Here is a 20,739-nt window from a genome sequence, read left to right on the forward strand (position 1 = left end):
TACGAGTAGTAGTATACAAAATAAACAAGCGCCGTTGTCTCTTAACGCTTTTGACTCTTGTTTCGCAAGATTTACCGCCAAATGTACGAGCAATACTGCGAAGGCAGTCGATGATGCCGTCATTAGTCAGGCATTTGCTCAGTGTTGTCTTTTCGCAATTAACAAGCTTCTAAGCATAAATTCTCCAATACATTTCTATATACATATGTATATATTAACATATGTATTGTACTATGTGTGTATATAGTATATGACAGCAAAAACACTGCAGCATATAACCAAAGTAACAAATTTTATATTTAGAGTAGAACTTGTTTGCGTAGCAATATGCATTTCATTCGTTTTTTGATGTAGGAAGCAGGTACGGAAATTATACAAATAAAATTTAGAAAAAACACACTCATATTTTTGTTTGAAAGCTCAACACCAGCCAATGTTTTGAATCATTCAGCCAGCCACAACGGGCATTTGCTTACGATTGCTCAAATCAATCGCCTTTTAGGAACATATGGTCTAGAAAGTAAGTTTCATCCACTGAAGTTTTTTAAAATGAGGGTGGAAGCTTGATGAGACAGGTTCAACCGAGCTAAATCAAACACCGCATCTTCAAGGGAAGCTGAAAACCTAGAGTAGGTAAAAGCATTTATTCAAGAACGGACTGTATAATCACATGCAAAACAGATGGTAAGGGAATTTAAAACACAGGACCTCAAGTTTGTTAAAAAAGGACTAAAGAGGTTCAACAACTTTACCCAATTTTACCGCCCACGTGTGTGTAACACCAATGTGATGTTGAATTGAAGCACTAATACAACCTTCATTCACGCAAAGTCATAAAACTAAGTAGATCAAGCATATAGCAGTTAGCTGCCATACAAACTGATCGCTCAAAATCACTTCTCTGTATGATTTTTTTTTTTATTTGACGAGATATCTTATGAAATTTGGCATAGATTATTATCCATGGCAACGGTACAATCTCCGATCAAGCTTCGGTGTAACCGAAGTTAACGTTTTTCCTTTTGTTCATTTCCATACCAGGTAGGCGGTCTATGGCCTGTACGAAATTTAGTAAAACACCTTTGAATGTTTACTTCGCTTAGCGTAGAGCCGGGATAACACATCAAGTTCTTTGTTCGTAGCAGCAGGATGTTTTCATAAAAAAAAAGCTTTTTATTAACTCATGGAGCTTTTCATTAATTTTTGTTCCAAAATTTCACAACTTGTGTAACACAAAATGCTAGATCTCTAGTGAACAATTGTCTAAGAAGTGTTAAATTTCTTTTTAGAAGGTTAGACCTATCTACAAAGCATTCTAACTATATTGGCTCTCTACCACAAAAACGATACGATTTGTTAAATAATCTCCATTTGGGTTTCTAATATTATATATTCCTATCCGGAGAAGAGATGGACTACTCGACCAATATTCGATCGCGGCAAATTAAAATTTATGAAATATAGCTCTACTGTTACAAGAACTGTTCAGCGGTATTTTAACCAGTTGGACTTTTATTTTCTGAAGGCTTAGAAAGCGAGTAGTATATCACAATGAAAAATTTTCAACTTTCTCTGATTTCAATTAGCAACTACTGAGAGTTCAAATCTATGCTACCGCATCGTTCAAAATTGGGGCAGAAAATGTGGAGATATATAAATTTCAGAAAGGGCCTATCTATCGTTATTCTAACTTCACTAGTCCTAACATTTCTCAAGTCTTGAACAGAAGGGACTCAATGCTGGCGTTCTATCACTAGATTAGTCATAAACGAATTCAACTTAGTCCTCTATATCTTATTATTTAATATGTTTTTTATATATTACTTGCTGTATTTTTCATGTTTATTTATTACTAATTTCATTTTAACTTGTTTTCTTTCAGTCCTCAATGCCAAGTTAAATATTGGGGTAAGTTTTATTTTACAAAATATTTTGAATCAAACTTGATAAATATTTTTATACTCTCGCAACCTGTTGCTACAGAGTATAATAGTTTTGTTCACCTAACGGTTGTTTGTATCACCTAAAATTAATCGAGTTAGATATAGGGTTATATATATATAAATGATCAGGATGAAGAGACGAGTTGAAATCCGGGTGACTGTCTGTCCGTCCGTCCGTCTGTCCGTCCGTCCGTCCGTGCAAGCTCTAACTTGAGTAAAAATTGAGATATCTTTATGAAACTTGGTAGACATGTTTCATGGTACCGTGAGACGGTTGGTATTGCAGATGGGCGTAATCGGACCACTGCCACGCCCACAAAACGCCATTAATCAAAAACAAATAACTTGCCATAACTAAGCTCCGCAATAAGATACAAGACTGTTATTTGGTACACAGGATCACATTAGGGAGGGGCATCTGCAGTTAAAATTTTTTTTTAAAAAGTGGGCGTGGTCCCGCCTCTAATAGGTTTAATGTGCATATCTCCTAAACCGCTAATGCTATAATAACAAAATTCACTGGAAGCAAATGTTTTTAGCACTTACATTGACGGTGTGAAAATAGTTGAAATCGGGTGGCAACTCCGCCCACTCCCCATATAACGGTACTGTTAAAAACTACTAAAAGCGCGATAAATCAAGCACTAAACACGCCAGAGACATTAAATTTTATCTCTAAGATGGTATAAGATGACTTTATAGGAACCGCGTTCAAAATTAGACAGTGGGCGTGGCACAGCCCACTTTTAGGTGAAAACCCATATCTTGAGATCTGCTTAACCGATTTCAACCAAATTCGGTGCGTAACGTTCTTTTCATGTTTCTATGTCATAGTGCGAAAATGGGCGAAATCGGATTACAACCACGCCTATTTTCCATATGACACCATTTTAAATACCACTTGATTCTTTCACTTTCCACTATGCAAATCAAGCAACAATGATTATATCGGCGTAAAACTTTGCGTGAATAATACGTTTAAAGTATGCCACCTTGCGGCCAAAAATTGTCTAAATCGAACCAAAACTGTTCAAACCCCTAAGTACTAAATATGTGGACCCCAGTGCCTATAGTTGACCTTCTACCGAAAATATCAGTCAATCCACAAAGAAATCTCAACGAGTAGACTTTGCGAGAGTATAAAATGTTCGGTTACATCCGAACTTAGCCCTTCCTTACTTGTTATAATTAAAGCTTTAAATTATAATTTATTAAATTCTTCTTAACGCTCTTCTGTAACTTCTTGCCTAGTTCATACAGCCTCTTTTCTCCTCTCACATATTTTTGTTGTTTGAGGTGTTGAGTTTCCGAATTTTCTCTCGATGCACTCTAGTCAATAGATGGACTTCATTCATTAGATTTCTGGAAGTTTACTTTACACAACGCTAAAGTCCATAAAGTTTTCGTATAATATGACGTATAGTGATTTGAGTCGAAAATTCACCCAACGCAACAGTTCTATAGAACTGATTTTCTCAAAATTGTATTAAATAATACCCTGTTTTTGAACAGTGTTTTCCGATATATAGCGTTCCGCTGTCGTTGCCCGAAAAATTTCTTTGCTATACGGACAGAATTGCTGGTGTTTTTGCCAATTGTTACACTCTACCCAACGAAATTCGGAATTCAACAGGTTTTATAGACCTTCAGAGTTGTTTTTCTTGAGAACCTAACAAATATTAAGCTGACAGATTTTTTTTATAAGGAATGACCATAGTTTTTTCACAGTATTTATTGGTTGTTTAGGCTTCAATAGGCACGATTATTAAAATTTGAAAATAAAAAATGTAAATCTGGAGGATTAGGTGTCTCAGTGATAACTTTTGTTTTTTGTTTTGATGAAAAGCAGCTATTTTGTGACATCTACTACCTCTACTCGTCATTTTAAAAACTCATGCCATCTGTTATGACGTTTTGATAATAATCCCTGACATTCCAAACATATGTCCTGCGTGCAATGAGGCTCCGCATGATACTAACCATCTCTTTGCATGCAAAACAAACCCAATTCATCTAACACCTTTCTCCCAATGGTCCGAACCCGCAAGGACTATTGTCCAAGGCAACGGCTACTATCTCCGAATATAGTATATATGTAGCTGCCATACAAACTGAACGATCAAATTCAAGTACTTGTATGGAAACGTTATTTCTTGTTTGGGGAGTGTTTTCTGTCGCTACGACAACAACAACAGTATTTAGTAAACATGCAATAGGCATGTTATCGAGTTCACACTGTACTATCAAACATGCTGTAGCCGAACACGTTGTGTCAAACTTGCGAATATGCATAGCCAGAGAACTTAAAACAATTGTTTTAAGTTCTCTGCTTCAATTGCTTTAATAGAACAAATTGCAGCGTAAACATTTTGTAAACGAAACAGCAGATGTCGTTGCAAGTAGAGAAGCACGATTAATATCGATTATTTACGCAAAAACGATTGCAAACAAATCAACAAAATGTTACTTTTTTTCTATAGTATTTATTTTTTAAATCAGTGACATACAAATTATTCTTTAAAACTATACGTATGCATGTAAGTAATTCAGAAATGCTACCTTATAACTGTAGACGGCTTATATTAGACAGATAAATTAATAATTATGTAGTAGGTTGCTTGCCATTTGAAATTATAACTACTCTGCTTTTTTTTGTTGTTTTTGTTTTTATAGAACCCAAGCGCTGTTTGCTTTCTGCTTTATAATGAAATTTTATAAGAAATTAAAAGCGTTTGTGCTTTCTCCGCGCACACTTCTTGCGTTTCCTGTGGAAATTTTGCCACGTATCCGAAGACTTACACGTTTTTATAGGAAATACACATGACGATTGAGTTTATAGCAAATTAGAAATTGCACACGCAATACATAAATAACATATTCAAATATTTAAAAATACAAATTTTACCACAGAAACTTAAATTGAACATTACATTATATATTTAAATCGAATTCTGTATTTGCAAAATCTTTTTTTTTTTTTTTTGTAATTAAGATACTAATAGCATTAATAGTAGAGTAAATAGGTGCAATTATTGCGCGAAATTCTCAATTTAATGTAAACTGCATTATTGAATATTTGTTTAAACTGAAAGAAAATAAATAAACCCCAAAAAAAGACAGCAATTGATGTATAGTAGCAATTAGTAGTGTTGTTGTTATTCTTGTAGTCGAACGCGCTCTTTAGCGTTTGTTGTTGTCTCAAATGAAAATATATTTATGTATATGCGCCAATGCGTTCACTTCAACTAACTTTTTTATATATACTGCATATTTAGGTGTTGCCAACAGCTGACATGAATTTGTTGTTGCTTGCAAGTTGCCTTGACATATGTGTACGTTGCAAATTGCAAGCATGAAGTTTTAAAATATTTTTTATGGAAATTTGTTATGCCTTTTTGCCACTCTTCACGTGCTACCAACACACGCACCTCATTATGTTGTTGTTGTTGTTTAACTAATTCTCAGGTGATATATTTCTTTGACGTATCGGGTTTAATGTCGCGTTACTGCAACAATTCGCCATTGACAATTTCCAATATCATTTTGTGACGGAAATATTGCATATGCTGTTGCGAGAAGGTTATCTCTCGCTTTCGTGTTATATACTCGGCAAACATGCAACTGAATACACCACAATCGCTGCCGTTCATTTGACGCGGCACATCACGCACCGATTCAATTTCGAATTGGCTCGTATCGTACGGTTGCTTCCGCTTATCCAACGACTCATCCTTTAGATATTGTTCGAGTGCTTTTAACACGCTGGGATTTGGTGTGCCCATGGAGTCGTAGTATTTAATAGTGCGATTCTTCAGATGAATAATTGCCATACACCAGTGTACACCGCCGACATGCACCGGCACCGGTATTATATCTTTGGAGAATATATCCACTTTACGCGTCCAACGCTTCACGCCACCGTGGCCGGCTGATAGTAAGCGCGGCACAAAGAATGTATTCATAGCATAGACCGTGGGTAAACCGTGCGAATCATGTTTGATTTCACCACGTTCGGTGAGCAGGTTCATGTAAAAGTTTATAACCTCGTCGTTTAGCCAATTTTGGCCCATCAAAGTGTGTATATCGCGACGGCTAATGTTCAAGTTGAATTTAGAAACCAGAACCTATGGAAAAATTTTAAAAAATAAAAATATTACTTTCAATGTTATTGCTACGTTGAAGTAACTTAAATTTATATACCTGATCGGGTGAACCTATAACAGCCGCTTTTATGCGGGCTTGATGTTCTGGCGTTAATTCGATAAATTCAGGTTCCTCCTCTACCTCTGGTTCTGGGAAGTCATCGATCACTAGCAAATCAGGATCGACTATTTGTATTTTGCGTAGACGTTCATGCATTTCCAACTCGGCTGCGCGCCGTTCGGCCGTTAGCTTCTCCACACTGATTGAAAAGCAAGAAACAAGAACAAACACGTTAGGAATTTAAAAGCTATATGCGCGCAGAGCACTTACACATTGACGGTTTCGTTGACCTCCTGCAGGCGGCTCTTTTTCTTTTCAGTCCATTTTGTATGCAGCGCCTCCAACCAATTGGCTTTCAAATGCGGCGATGTATTGAAACGTTCTTGCAACGTATTTACCGGTTCGACGTAGGGCCTATGTATTAGGAAAATTTGAAAATTATTGCTTTATTTGCTATGCACATATGCAGTTAGTTGACTTACAGCCGCATTGCACTTTTTTTCTTATCCTTTGTGCCCGCCGTAGTACCACTCGCATTTTGTTCATTCAGTTTTGTGCATGCCGACACCACTTGCTGCTCATCATCATCCAAATCAATTATTTCACTGATCTCATCATCGTCGATAATAACTGTTGACAGACCGTTACGCACGGGACGTCGTTGCTGCACACCTACAAAGGTGACATCCCCATTGTTCTCCTCATCTTCGTCATCATCATCATCCAGATTAATGGTAGACGAGAGTGGTGGCCGTTTCAAAGCGCGCGTATAGCTATCTTGCAGTGTCAACGACTGTCGCTGATTAGTTATTGGCTTCTGGTTGTTACTATTGTCGTGCAATGTACTGCGTCGTCTTTGTGGTCCATCGAATCTAAAGGCTGGCTTTGCTAATGTACGCACATTTGCAGACTCGGAAGCGCCATATAAACAGGGCACAACCTGCTCTAATAGTTGCTGATACTTGACGTGCTCTTCGGTTTCTTTTTCTTGTGTGAGTATGGAACGCGCATTGGTCGACCACATATTGGAGCGTATGTTACCCAAAATGTTCAGTCCACCATTGGATGCTGCTTTAGTAAATGAAACAAATTTCACTCATCAAATATAAATGTGTAAAATTTAAAATTTTACAACGCTTACATGTCGCGCCAGAAGAGGAGACCGAACTAGCGGAACGTCTACCCAGTACGTGCCCACCACTGCCGGGCATTTGTAGGTTATGTCGCAAAACATCCGAGTAAGACATGGTTTTGCGCTTCGTCAAATCGATCTCCGGCATTAGTGACGTCGCTAGAATGCTACCTGTGCGTGGCTCAATGAGTGGTGGAGGCGGTTTTGAGACCGCTGTTCGAGCGCTCTCACTTTCGCACAGAATCGGCACATTGTACGTATGTGGTACTTTTTTACGTGCGCGCACATCGCTTGAGTTCGACCCACTGGCTATACCGATGCCAAAACCTTTTATCAATTGCGGTTCATCATCATCGGAAAACTCCACATCAGCGTATGACGTATTCTTTATCAACCGGTGTGTAACTGTAGGCGCGGTAAACATAGATTTGCGATACTTGGGTTTTTCTGCAAGAGATAATTGATAATATTTTGTTTTTAAAGTAAAACTCTCCCGTGCGATTTTGCATGCCGATTACGATTCACTAACCAATGGAGTGTAATGATTTGCGTTGTGTCATCTCTACCGTATTTTTGGAAGCACTACTAGGCAACTTGCATGACAACATTTGCTTCTCGTGTTGAGGAAAAGTAGAAATCACATCAAAATCGGCTGCAAACGACAGGAGACTCAAGAATTAATCGTGATAGGAAATAATCTTAACACTTACCATCATCCAATCTGTGGGTGATAATTTTAGGAAAACGATTGTGTACTTTTTTATATTTTATTGGATGCGGATTGGCATCAGCTGAATAGTTCCCAGATCTGAAAAAAAAGAAAACAGTTCAAATCAAAGAAATAAATAAGACAGTTTCGAATTTATTTATTGTGCATACTCCAAAAGTATTATGTCATGTGTACCTTTTTCGTGATTGCTCCTCTTGTGTGTTGCCTGTAGAATTGGTGTTTAAGTTCAACAAACGGCGTAGTCTGTTGAATATATCGATACCCATCTGTGAGTTGTTGTGCTGTCCCGGTGTACCTTCCCGCCGCGTGTAGTGTTCCTCGTAGTCTTCTTCTATCTCTGCTATTATTTCCTCTGCCTCCTCTTCGGCTTGCACTCGCGTACGATAACCGTTTGCGTAATTTTGTCCGGCGTATTCAACGTCGTCCTCAGTCAAATGATAGCTACTTGTAACACTTTCGGTGCTTTCACTGCGCTGTAGTTGTATTGGTGGCAAATTACCATTCAATACTCGTTGGCGGCGCGGTTGCGGTGGTATGAGTTCTAATGGCGGTAATTCCAACTCGTGTTGCCAAGTTGTTATGGGAATTGCTGCCGGTACTGGACGTAAAGGTCGCTTACGAGATTGCAATGGTTCGCAATTCACCTGTCTGCGTTGACCAAAAACCTGTCATTATAAATAAAATTGATATTTAAAATTGATATTGTGCTACATATGCACAAAAAATATATTTACTTTATTTGGTTGTTTAGTTTCACTATATTTGCGCTGTTTAGCTACAGGCTGTACACAGTATTCGTAATTATCTTCTTCGTCTTCTATTTGTATAATAATTTCATCTGTCGCAGGTGTGTGCTCTGTTTCAGTGCATCTCACTTGAGATTCCGCTATTTGTTGTTTATTAAGTTTTTTTGTATCGACTGTTTCTTCTTGTTCATCAACAATGTCAATTAATTCATATTTTTCATCCTCTTCCCCCTCCTCTTCTTCGTATGCTGTCTTACCGATGCCGTTAAGTTTTGGTGAAACAGCGTTACGGTTTCTGACACCTGGCGGTGACACTTTATTTCTAGCTAAATAAATATTTTGATAGTGTTGTTCTGCAATGTTTGGAACTTTGCTTCTTGGAGCTTCACTAATTTTGAGCACGTTCAAGCGTCCGGTATAACCGGAGTAGGCAACGTTATTTTGCGTCTGCGTTTGCAGTTGTGTAGCAGTAGTTTCGTCAACGTCGCGTACATGCGCCAGTATTGAGTTGGCGTCACTGGCGGGAATGTGATTCTTCACGAAAAATTGCAGATTATCTTCCAAAGGTGTATGTTCAATGTACATCATCAATGTGAACGCGAATGGAATGCGCCGTATTGGAACTCGGAATCTCTCTAGCCATTTACAGAGGTTCACCCCGACAAGACAAATTTTTTCTCGGTTTTGATGCTCACGCTTTTAGTATTGATGCATACATAGTATTATAAGCGTTCAAACGACTACACAAATTATTTGTTCACAAGTAATTAAATGCAATATGAAGACTTTTTCTATTTTAGTAGCGCGCACACTAGATTAATTAATATAGAATTTTTCTGCGTTTCAATACGAAAATTTCTCTTTACGCTTGAGAAAAAAAGCCGCTGCTGTTCGCAAAAATTGTGAAAAGTGACACATGGAATTCGGCTTTTTACGATTGGCAGTACTGCTTGTTTCGCGTTTGTTGCCACTTGGGGAAATTTTGTTTGATTGTTTCCCAATTGCGTATTTGTAATATTTTATTTATAAACTTCAATTTAATTTTTTTTTTAACTTTGGTTTTTTCATAATTATTTATGAGAAATTTAAATACTTATAGCTTAGTTTGGTTCATAAAAATATAATTTTATATGGGATATTTATTTTTGAGTTGCCATATGCCAAATTTCCCTTAAGTAATATAACAACCCTGCGAACCGGCTCTTATGAAATATTCTCAGGTAAAAAAAGGAAATATGTTTGTTGACAATTTAAGTTTATTTTATTCTACTTCACGTTTTAATAAAATGTTGTAAATAATAATGTTATAACATAATTCTTTATTGTATAAAAGCTTCCTCATAATAATTTCCGCTGATTAAACAACAATCTTGAAAACAACTTTTTTGGGAAGAGAAAAGTGGTTCTGAAAGTTTTACAAATCAGTTGAAACTAACTCTAGGTAATTAGTTAATATTTTATAAGTATTAAAAATTAAAACTTCAAACTTTATATAGTCATTGAGGTATATTGTAAAATTTATTAAAAATACAACAAAATAATTTTTTTAACATTAAGTTAATTAACTACAAAATTACATAATTATGAGAATATACTTAATTAAAGAATATTAAATTTGATTTAACTGTACAATAAAAAATACTTAAAGCTTAGAATTTTTTTTATAATTTTATTCGTTATTTGATTTTAAATTTTTTACAAAATTACAATTTATCAAAAATTTTAAATTTGAAAGGAACAATTTATTTAATTCTAACCCCAAACATTCCTCTGACAAGTTTAACTTTTACTTCGTTGCAAGAGTTTCATACTTTTCTTTTTAAATGCGCAGGACTACTTGAGGGCTAACACTTTTATAAGATCCAGTTAGCTTAAAATCGAAAATACTGTCGAATTTTTTCAATCCCTCGTGTTGCAGCAGACAAATATCATATTCCAAGTTATCATGCTTATAACGTAAACCATGCCCGCCAAACCCACAGAAGCCTGAAAAGAAAAATATATATAATAAAACACATAAAACTCAAAATTTATGTGCGTACATAAGTATGTATTACAAGTATATACATACATATGAAAATAGGTAAAAAAGGTTAGCGTAAAAAAGGGGTGGTGATATATTTAAATTTATATAATATAATTTTCCAATTTCGATAGCTGAGTTCACGCAATATGGCAATTTTTGTTTCATAAGTTGGCGTTAGTTCGAAATAGTTGGTACTTCCTTAAACATTTTAAGAATTCTTGAGTGCTAATTGTTAGCTTGTTCCTTTGTTCCTTTCCAATGTGTCCTAATCAGGGTAACCGTCGTATTTTTATTGCCCGATCTATTCACTCGATGTTGCTAAATATTTAATAAAAGTTCTCTATTGCATATTGCAAGACGTGTTTTGTTTGTATAAGCATGGATACGATCTCACCAGATCTTCCTCAGAGTTGGGCAATGGAACATTATTTCTATCTTCTTATATTGGAGCTTCAAGTTTATCGTCCTTCCATTATATATTTTTATGTGTTTCTTTAAAATAACTGACTTCCTACTAGTTATACATTTTCTGAACAGCTTTGCACAGGTTTCCTTTTTAATCCTTTCCGTCTACCTTTTCATGCCGCGGCAAATACGAATTTGTTTATTTTTAGTAACTTTCCGTACTGTACAGGTTCCATTTTCTACGTTCAGCTTTCCGCTTTTCTTGTGGTACTTAACAAGTTCGCAAAAGTCTTATCAATAAATATTGCATCAATAACGTAGTCGTCTTACGTTACTCAACTGATAGGGTTATGGGTGCAAATCACCAAAACCGAGACTCAGAAATGAATCGGAGTCTGTTTTTGCTCAATCAATCGAATACCGTGTCTGTTGTTTTGCGCATGTCCTTTGTTATTTAAAAAAAAAAACATTTTTCACGAAATTTCGCATGGTTAATTGTCCAAGGCGACAATATAATCTCCGAACAAATTGCACAAATTAGACCACTGTAACATATTGCTGTCATACAAACTGTTCGATCAAAATCAAGTCATTGTATAGAAAACTTTTTGGTTTGACGAGATATCTCCACGAAATTCAATTAATATTATTACCTAAAGCAACGCTACAATCTTAGATCACTGTACTTGTTTCGACGTAGTCGTGTTACCATCTACAGATGTATGTACACTCACCTGAAAAGAAAACGTTACCACAACCCAATGCGCCATAGCGCCCCAAACGAACATGAGTAGACCATTGGTAAAATGTACTGGGTAGCGTATGGCATTCCATTGAGCACGTGGCATGCTGCGCTGAAAGACGACATCCTGCAGGAAGAGTGTTACCGCTTGACCGAAACCCAACAAGACAGAGGATACACTCAGTTGCAGCTTCGACGTGGAGAAACTAATGACTGACAAATGAGAAATAGTTAATAGACATTATTAATTATGCTTAAAAGTTTTAGTTTTACTTACGAATTAGAGCTAAAGCCTTACAAACGCTACCCAAGGTATGCCACTCGATTTTGCGTTTATACAAACTATTGCCGAAGCGTGGTGTCATCAACGAGAAGCACATCCATGGGAAGGCCAAAAGTGAAAAGAGAAATGGGATTTCTGCGTTTTTGATAGCATGATGAGTCCCCGCCAATCCTGGCAGTACCGTTAGGCACATTACATAAGAGAAAATGTCCGCGGACATTAGCAGTGTGGTTGAGTAGAGGCGTGGCACCAAGAGCGCACGCTGCAAAGGCAGAAAAGTCTTCTCTTTCAAAGTCTTCCAAATATTTGTAGTTACGTAACGGGATATGCGTTGAAATTTATACTACAGATAAAAAAAAAGTAATATTCATTTATATCGTATACTTTTAAATAAAATCAATATCCTACTTACAAACTTTCTGACTTCTGTGACATCGGTCTCTGTCTTATCCGCGCCTGCCGTCTCATCCATTTGCTGTAATCCATTCGATGAAGCATTTTGATGGATTTTTTGTGATGCCGCCACACTGTTATGACTCTTTCCAATAGTCGCTGAGCTTCCACGCATCATAGACACAGTCTCATCTTCCTCGGGTATGATTTCCATAATCTCTACACCATTTGGATTAACAAAGGTCACGTAGGCCTCATCTGCAGCCAACATATAGTTGTTGCGTGCTTCAGCTGAAAACAGTGCAGCTGTCGCGGTTCCCGAATGCTGTTCGCGTAGCGGACTCTTCCAAATTCGCGGCATTTGTACATCAATACCATCGATTTGATCGGCAATACTGGGCGGGAACGCGCCCAATTGATGATGCAGTGGCGGGAAGGAACTCTCCGCAGTGATCATCGAAATGCGCTTTGTGATGGAACCTTCACGATGACGTGTAATAATTAAACTGATCGGTATGAGGTTCACTAATAATGCGGACATCAGTACTATCGACTGTGCTGTACCGTAAAGTGTACGTAGACTGGTGAAGACAAATGAGAGAAAGAGCTGACAGAATGCCTCGCCGCAGAGGTGTATAGTTTTACGTACGAACTTATCTTCGCGCGGGCGTACCGCTTCCAAAATGACGTGGGTCTTCCAAATGAAGAGACTAGAACCAATGCCTGAAAGTTTGGTAAGATAAAATCAAAGAAGTTTGGAAAATTAGAGCAATGAAGGAGATTGAAAAAAATATGTTCAAAAAAAGCATCTCGTTTTAAAGATTTTTATGCAATCCCGTTACATTCCGACTAGTATTCATTTTTCAAAAGTAGAACTGTAGTTTGTCTCGGTCTAATGTAGTAGCCATTGCTATGTAAAGACAGTGTCATTGGTTCTTTCTTGACACTAGCTGTTAGATCATTGACTACTATCATCCAAAGTTCAGTCCCATCATGAAACTTATTTTTGTTTCTTATACAATTTTTTTGATTCTGTTCAAGTAGTTTATTAGAATGAAATATCCTTAAACAATAGTCAGTGTCTTCCTGTGTTGTGAATATCACCCAATACGTTGCCTAAACAGAGACTCATTCAAAAGCAGATAAACTTTAGAATCTTTGCTAAGTTTGTGTCTCAGCCAAAACTTCTCTTGCTTTCGTTACCTTTTCTTATGCCGTTTGTTTGTAACATCCAAAAAGAAACTTCGGAGACTATAAAGTATATACATTTGTATTTATGCAATTTTGCACACTTCCTTTCCTCTTCAAGAAGCTATTCATTTGTCAGAACCGCCACTGTAGGATAGAGCAACCATAGCCATACAAACTGTTCTATCAAAATCAAGTCCTTGTATGGAAGACTTCTTTAATTGTCGAGATATCTTAACGAAATTTGGCATGGACTATTGTTACATGCAATATAAAAAGGTTAAGCGTATTGCTTTAATACCTACAGACCGACTTAATTCAAAACAAACATCTTTTTCTACCCTTTTATGCTATAAGAAGTGCACCTATGAAGGTTGCCGAAGTTAATGTTTTTCCTTCCTCCTTCCTTTCTTCATATTGTTTGTAATGTATCATCATATTGTATAATGTTAAGATTGGTCGAAAGAGCAGAAAAGAAATACGTTTTCTTATACAGTAAAATTTTTCATGATAAATTCAGGAACATTTTTTAACCCGGGACTACTTTGGAATAACGTCAAGGAGATTGTTATTGAATAAGCACTCCTTTTTGAAAAGAGTTAGCTTGGTTTTTTGTTCGTTAAAGCAAATACCGCTTGCTAGTTTCAGGAACTTTTTCTCAAATTGTTTGAAGTAATTCGAATGGATTCAAAATCATCGCAGGTAATCTTTAGAATACTACTGTCGGATGTATCGCATTTTATTTTTTACGGATTTTGTATAAACGTACCGTTAACATTTTTTTATATCTATTCTTACCCGCAAATAATCCATAAAATACTATTGCTACTGCTTGTGTTGTTGTTGAAACAATAAACCAAGCCGATGAAAATAATACACCGCTAATCATTAGCGAGAGGCAAGTGGTGAGCGTGGCACAAAGAAAGAAGCGCCGATATTGAGTGGTCTCACGTTCACGACCCCGATACTCTGTATCTAGATGTTCCAGAATGGAGCGACAAATCTGCGCCGTGGCTTGATAAACAATTGCAGGCCAGATGCGCAGCACTAAATCCTTATCCGACTCCACGACATTGCCATAGAGATAAGCAGGTGTGGCAAGAAAAGCCTAAAAGCAAAAAAAAATCACGAAGTTAAAATAGTAATAATAAAAAGGATAATTTAGTGAGTAATAAAACTAAATGAGATAATACAATGGATTACAAACGTGCTAGCAGATAAATTTTCTAGTTATTCAGGCCGGTTAAGGTTATTACTCTATTTCTTCACTTCTTTGCATGAACCATGAAATCTCCAACATTTCTCTTGATATGGCATAACTTGTTCGGAGCAACTTGTTGCCTAGGTTTACCTTTAGATAACTCCGACTTCAGTAATTATTCTCAATAGTCGCAATAGCAACAATAATAAGATTAACGAACATATGAGACTTATACTAAAATATCTACCAACAGTCAAACGTGTTAATAGGTTAAGGAAAAACTAAGGTGGACTCGAAAGCGAAACGACGCCCAATTTCATACAATTTCGCTTTCGTTTCCATTAACTTTTGAAACAGAGAGTGAATTGTCTTGATATTGAGCTCGCACGGCATCCACTTTGGACAGAGCTTTCGCATATCCAAACATTCATGAACGATGTCCAACACGTTTCTTTAACATGTTTAGAGTGCGAATTTTTAGGATCGACCTCATTTTTGGGTCATCCAAAACAATTTAATGGACGTTTTGATACCTTTTACGGTAATAGTCTCTTATCTCTTTGTCTTCCACTGGGTTCCTGTACTTACCCATTTTATCCATTTTTTTCGCGAAATTAAGATCTAACCACAAAACATATTTATTCAATTCTCTCTCAATTCAAATATACCAGCTTTCTTCCATAGAAATTCTATGATCTTTTCAGTCTACTTGGTATTTACCAGACAAACTGGTTGAAATATATAATAACCCCCGATTTGGATTTGGGATTGGATTACACATATGGTGTTAGAAAAATAAGAATTCTTCCTAAAAAATATTCTTAGACAGTTTTGTAATTTAAGCACTCTTTCGATTGTCCGGAAGCTAAACATGTCATAAAAACTGTTTGGTACCATTTAAGTACGGTTGGATATAAAAGAAGCTCGATGTATGGGATCCACACAAGTTAACGCAAAAAACCTCATGAACCGAATTTCCAATTGCTAATCGCTGCTGAATCGCAACAAAATCGATACATTTATGAAGCGTATGGTTAGTGGTGATAAAAAAATGGGTCACGTACGACAATATCAAGCGGAAACGGTCGTGGTCACATTGCGGTGAGCCGGCGCAAACGGCGGCCAAGCACAGATTTACTGTCAGGAAGGGGTTGATGTAGTAGTGGAATCATCTACTTTGAGCTCCTCCACTACGGCCACACTTCGAATTTATACTGTCAACAATTAGACCTTCTAAAGGAAGCTAACGCCCAGAAGCGTCAAGCTTTAGCTATTAGGAGAGGAATTGTATTCCATCAGGACAACGCCAGCCCACACACATCGATAGCGACTCGCCAGAAGCATCAGGAGGAGCTTGCTTGGGATGTTCTTATGCATGCACCTTTCGCGCAGATTTCTGTGAGATTGGCATTATAACATTGCGTTCCTAATGCTAACAAGCTATCGATCAAAACGGTGTATATTTCACCTAAATCGATTGATTCTAACTAAATAAAACGTTCAATTTAGTGCAAAAATAATGGATTACTGTTTACTAGACCTTATATTACGCAAGCGATATGCCTTTTCAAATCTTCTTAGCTTTCAAGATCAATAGCCTCCGACAGCTGAAAAAAATTCCGAGAGACAGTAAATTTGAGGCAATCAAAATATTGTCAATACTCGAAGTATAAAGCGTGTGAAGACGTCACATCAAGCGAATGCAGTTATTGCTTTCCGGTTTTCGTTTGGCGCTTTGTCGATAAACATGTGTCATATAAATTTCATACATACTTATATACTATATACCTTTTTAGGTATGTACTTAATTACTTAATAATTACAAATTTGCTTATAAAATGATATATTGTAAGTAATATAGTTTATATGTACATGTATGGCAAACCCACATAACAGATACTTCTGTTGAATGTGTTTGTTGATTACACGCCTGCGCTGTACGCCCGCTGTCGCCACCGCAGTCGCCGAAGTCCATTTGCCGCGCGCCGGTATACTCATTGCTGCCACCACAGAGCGCGATACATTCAATTGAATGCGTGGAATGCAAGCAAACAGCAACAATAATAAAATAAATTAAATAAAAAATGCAATAACAACAAAAACACCGACTTGTATTTAAAATTAACTTGTAACGTGTAATTTGTAACTTGTGCAGCTAAAACGTTTCGAGACAAAGAGTATTTTTTTTGAATTTATTGGTTTTTTTTTGATGTTTTTTATTAATTATTTAATTTTTTTGTTTTTTTTTATGTTTTTTCTTTCGCTTAGCTTTTGCGCTTGCTTATTTTCGTTTGCACTTTTTGTTACTTTCTTCGCACGCTTGCCTTGATTTACATATGTTTATCCCCAATTTGTATGCTTATTCTTCTTTAATATTTCTGTATTTACTTATATGCATAAACATATATATAATATTTATATGCATATGTATGTGTGTATGTTGGTGTTGGCTCCACCAAGAGGTGCTACTTCATTAAAATTGTGTGTTTGTGTGCAGGCGCTTTCACAGCAGCAACAACAACGGCAGCAGCTCACATCGTAAATATTGTCAACATCGCAAATTTCATTGCACACACTCACGCAGCAGCATTAACCGCTGTTTGAACTGATAAAAGACTCGCTTATCGCTAGAAAGTACCTAGCGGAGATTAGCAGATGCGCCGCGATAGACGAAGCTAGCATAACACTTGTCACTGTTCTTGTATCAGCCAGCCAATTTTATCCATACATCTCCACACTTATAAACGTATATATATTTATTTTTATATTATTTACTTGTATATATTATATACTATATATAGCTGTAATGATACTATTTCTGTTCACTTTCTTTGCCCGTTCGCACTTATTCACTTTAATTATACAAGTAGTATTTAAATTAAAATTTCATCCGCACCAACAACAACTAGCAAGCGTATGTGCAAATAAAACGCTAGTAATACGCGTAACTATATTATTTATATGGGTATATTTTAGTACATATATATGTGTGTGTGTTAAGAGCGCTGCCCGCTGATCAACTGCCTTAACGAGTGCCTTAAATAATTGTTGCTTCTTTATCCACTACTGCAGCTGATCATGTCACTTATCGTACTGAAAATATAAAACGTTCACTCACCGCCAGTTTGCTCCACAATTATCATCATAATCATCAAGCATTCTTGCCGCTACACACACACGCACACACACAAGCACAAACACGTATCACACGCACATACATATATATACACACAAATATATATATGTATGCATATGAAGCATGTGGATATTACCATACTCCCCGCTGCAGATAATAGTCAACAGACGCGCTGATCTGGCGGCCGCCCGCATAATTGCGCAGCCAGCCAGCAGCCCTTCGTAATGGCGATGACGACAACGATGCTGTGACATTGTTGATGTCGTCAGCCAGAGAAAGCGCGAAAAGCTGCCTGTGTATTTGTAATGAATGCTGAGTTTGCTCATACTTAGGAAAGAAGGGACTGCTGGCATTTATCTTAAGCTGATACGCGCTAGATCTTTTGCATGTGGGACGTACAGGGAGAAACGTAAGGGACGCGTCCACCACATTTTGTGCTGCTCTTCTTCAATTATATTTATTTACATGTCATACATACATAATTATATGTACATATGCATATATATTGTATAATTTTTTGTATATATATATAAATATATATATATATGTTTTTTGTCAGCGCTTCAGCTGTAACGTTTCCACTTAACACACACTCGTCGCGCGCGTACGCTCAAATGTATGCAACAGTTTTCGCCAAGTGACGCAACAGTATGGACTACTGCTAAAACTGATAAAAAAAATATATAATTTTCAATCACGTCAATCAAAATGCGATAAAATGCATTAGAATGAGTAAAAATAGGAACTAACTAAGATAAACCCAGGCAAGGGATATCAATAACTGGATTGACATATACATATATGCACATACATATATTGGTATATATAATATTATATATGGACTTATAAATGTGTAGGTATTTGCTAGAGATGTGTGTATTTCCAGTGCTTAATCCCGTTAGCTTTTATTTATTATCTCAACACTGACAAAATCGCTTGCCAAAAGCTTTCTTAGCTTTCGTTTTTCTTCTGAAAAGTAACAGTGATGACTATATGATCGCTTATCTGATGGGTTAAGGGGTTATATGCACCTGCTAGTCAGGAAAAGCCGCGTTTTTTGTGAATTTTTTTTGAACAGGCATTTTATTCAATAACTAATTTAATGTATTTTAATAATCGGTGATTCAATTAGAAACATCTCCAGAAAGACCTTCCCAAAGCAGTGAGGAAGATTCTTCCAGTTAAAATTATCTCAAATCAAAAAATCAAGAACTGAAGGGTTAACACAAATACAAAAGATTTCTTCTTACATGCTATAGGGACTCGATCTGAAAAATTTCGTCGGAGATTGCACCGTTGCCTTAAACAATAACTCATGCTAAATTTCGTGAGATTATTTCCTCAAATGAAAAAGTTTGCCATACAAGCACCTGATTCCGATCGTTCAGTTTGTATGTAGGATATGCTTTAGTCGTCCGATATCGGCCGTTCAGACAAATGAGCAGCTTCTTGGTGAGTAATGGACCGGTGCGAAATTTCAAATCAAAAACTGAGAGACTAGTTCGCATATATACAGAAAGACGGACGAACAGAAAGACAAACATGACTAAATCCAATCATCTCATTACGCTGTTCATTTATACTTGTATATACACTTCATAGAGTCCCCGACGCTTCCTTTTAGGTGTTACAGATACTGTGACATTAGTTACCCCTGTTCAGGGTATACAAAATTATTATAACAATAGATGATCGAGTAATGATCGAAAGACAAGTTAGAATTTTGATTTTTATTTAAATTATTATTAATATTTGTATTTCTTCGCTCATTACCTGACAAATATATATAAAAGAAGGTCGTGTGAAAATTTCACGTCGATCAGTCCAGCCGTTTTGAAGAAATTTTCCTCACCGGCTCTGAAAACAGCGTTTCGAGAAAAATGTGTTTAAAGTTTTGCGAACCAATTACATTTTGAGATTTCGTTCTCCAAACGTTCCAATAGCATATTGAAGGTTTTCAAAACAGTGAGTGAAATTTATTTCATACAGCAACTCCAAACATAGCTATAACTTTTGCAGCTGACTGTTGCTTTTTCGCGTGCTTTGAATTCGGTAAATCGCATAAAGTCCACACGGATGACTGTTATTTGATCTCTACGGAGTCAAATGATGAAGTCATGTTTCATTCATTGTCACAAATCCACTCAAGAATTCTAATTATTACGATTGAACATCTCCAAACTCCGCTCCGTGATTGGTATTGATCAGTTGTGAGTTTTCACTCTGTACAGTATTCCAGGCTAAAGTGTCACAAGACAATATTTCTATTTGGTTATTAAGTTTCAACTCACAAGAAATCCTGCGATATGATTTTTTCTTGAGTCTGCTTTTCATCATTTTTATATAACTTCGAAGAGGTATTTTTTCTCGTCAAGTGATATGAAAGTTCATTAGCTGTATTCCATAACTGCGTTGGAGAATACACGTTCTAGGCTATACTTATCCGACATCAATTTAAACCATAAACGAATTTTTGAATTTAAGTATGACGGAAGAAATTCTAGTAAAACCCCCCGGTCTGAATTGCTATGCCTTCATCCGCGAAAAATCGAAATCATTCAGTTAGACAGAACCAGCTCTTTAGGGTATGCATTATAATGTTTAGTTGTTG

At 36.6% G+C, this 20,739-nt stretch overlaps 3 protein-coding genes across 5 annotated transcripts in view; 1 reads left to right on the top strand and 2 right to left on the bottom strand.

Annotated features, from left to right (window-relative positions):
- Positions 1–20,739, top strand: part of LOC106616094 (mucin-2) — a 118,449-nt gene that overhangs the window by 28,005 nt on the left and 69,705 nt on the right. The gene's annotated exons all lie outside the window — the stretch shown is intronic.
- Positions 4,407–9,662, bottom strand: Ulp1. 3 transcript variants are annotated; one of them, XM_036366058.2, is made up of 9 exons: positions 8,743–9,662; positions 8,183–8,673; positions 7,989–8,086; positions 7,808–7,930; positions 7,288–7,725; positions 6,629–7,214; positions 6,417–6,560; positions 6,144–6,345; positions 4,407–6,067 (listed from the first exon to the last, which is right to left on the bottom strand). In XM_036366058.2, the coding sequence occupies exons 1-9, from the start codon at positions 9,340–9,342 to the stop codon at positions 5,447–5,449; spliced, it is 3,303 nt and encodes a 1,100-aa protein (XP_036221951.1). In that variant the 5' UTR covers positions 9,343–9,662; the 3' UTR covers positions 4,407–5,446. The 3 variants fall into 3 exon arrangements, with proteins under 3 accessions (XP_036221951.1, XP_014088051.1, XP_014088052.1); XM_014232576.3 differs by having other exon boundaries at positions 6,629–7,217; XM_014232577.3 differs by lacking the exon at positions 7,808–7,930 and having other exon boundaries at positions 6,629–7,217.
- Positions 10,397–18,072, bottom strand: LOC106616078 (uncharacterized). The gene is made up of 6 exons (XM_014232545.3): positions 16,865–18,072; positions 14,590–14,899; positions 12,623–13,326; positions 12,205–12,553; positions 11,920–12,140; positions 10,397–10,740 (listed from the first exon to the last, which is right to left on the bottom strand). Exons 1-6 carry the CDS (start codon positions 16,988–16,990, stop codon positions 10,654–10,656), a joined length of 1,797 nt encoding a protein of 598 aa, XP_014088020.2. The 5' UTR covers positions 16,991–18,072; the 3' UTR covers positions 10,397–10,653.

Source organism: Bactrocera oleae, chromosome 5, assembly GCF_042242935.1.
Source record: "Bactrocera oleae isolate idBacOlea1 chromosome 5, idBacOlea1, whole genome shotgun sequence".
NCBI lineage: Eukaryota > Metazoa > Arthropoda > Insecta > Diptera > Tephritidae > Bactrocera > Bactrocera oleae.

Excerpts from the sequence above, each read along its gene's own strand:
- Ulp1 (XM_014232576.3), bottom strand. The coding sequence starts at position 9,342 with ATGATGTACATTGAACATACACCTTTGGAAGATAATCTGCAATTTTTC. Across the intron at positions 8,674-8,742 it reads AAACTAAACAACCAAATAAA|GTTTTTGGTCAACGCAGACA; the intron begins GTAAATATATTT and ends TTATAATGACAG. Across the intron at positions 7,931-7,988 it reads CACCCACAGATTGGATGATG|CCGATTTTGATGTGATTTCT; the intron begins GTAAGTGTTAAG and ends TGTCGTTTGCAG.
- LOC106616078 (XM_014232545.3), bottom strand. The coding sequence starts at position 16,990 with ATGAGTATACCGGCGCGCGGCAAATGGACTTCGGCGACTGCGGTGGCG. Across the intron at positions 13,327-14,589 it reads ATTTTATGGATTATTTGCGG|GCATTGGTTCTAGTCTCTTC; the intron begins GTAAGAATAGAT and ends CCAAACTTTCAG. Across the intron at positions 10,741-11,919 it reads TGGTAACGTTTTCTTTTCAG|GCTTCTGTGGGTTTGGCGGG; the intron begins GTGAGTGTACAT and ends TTTTCTTTTCAG.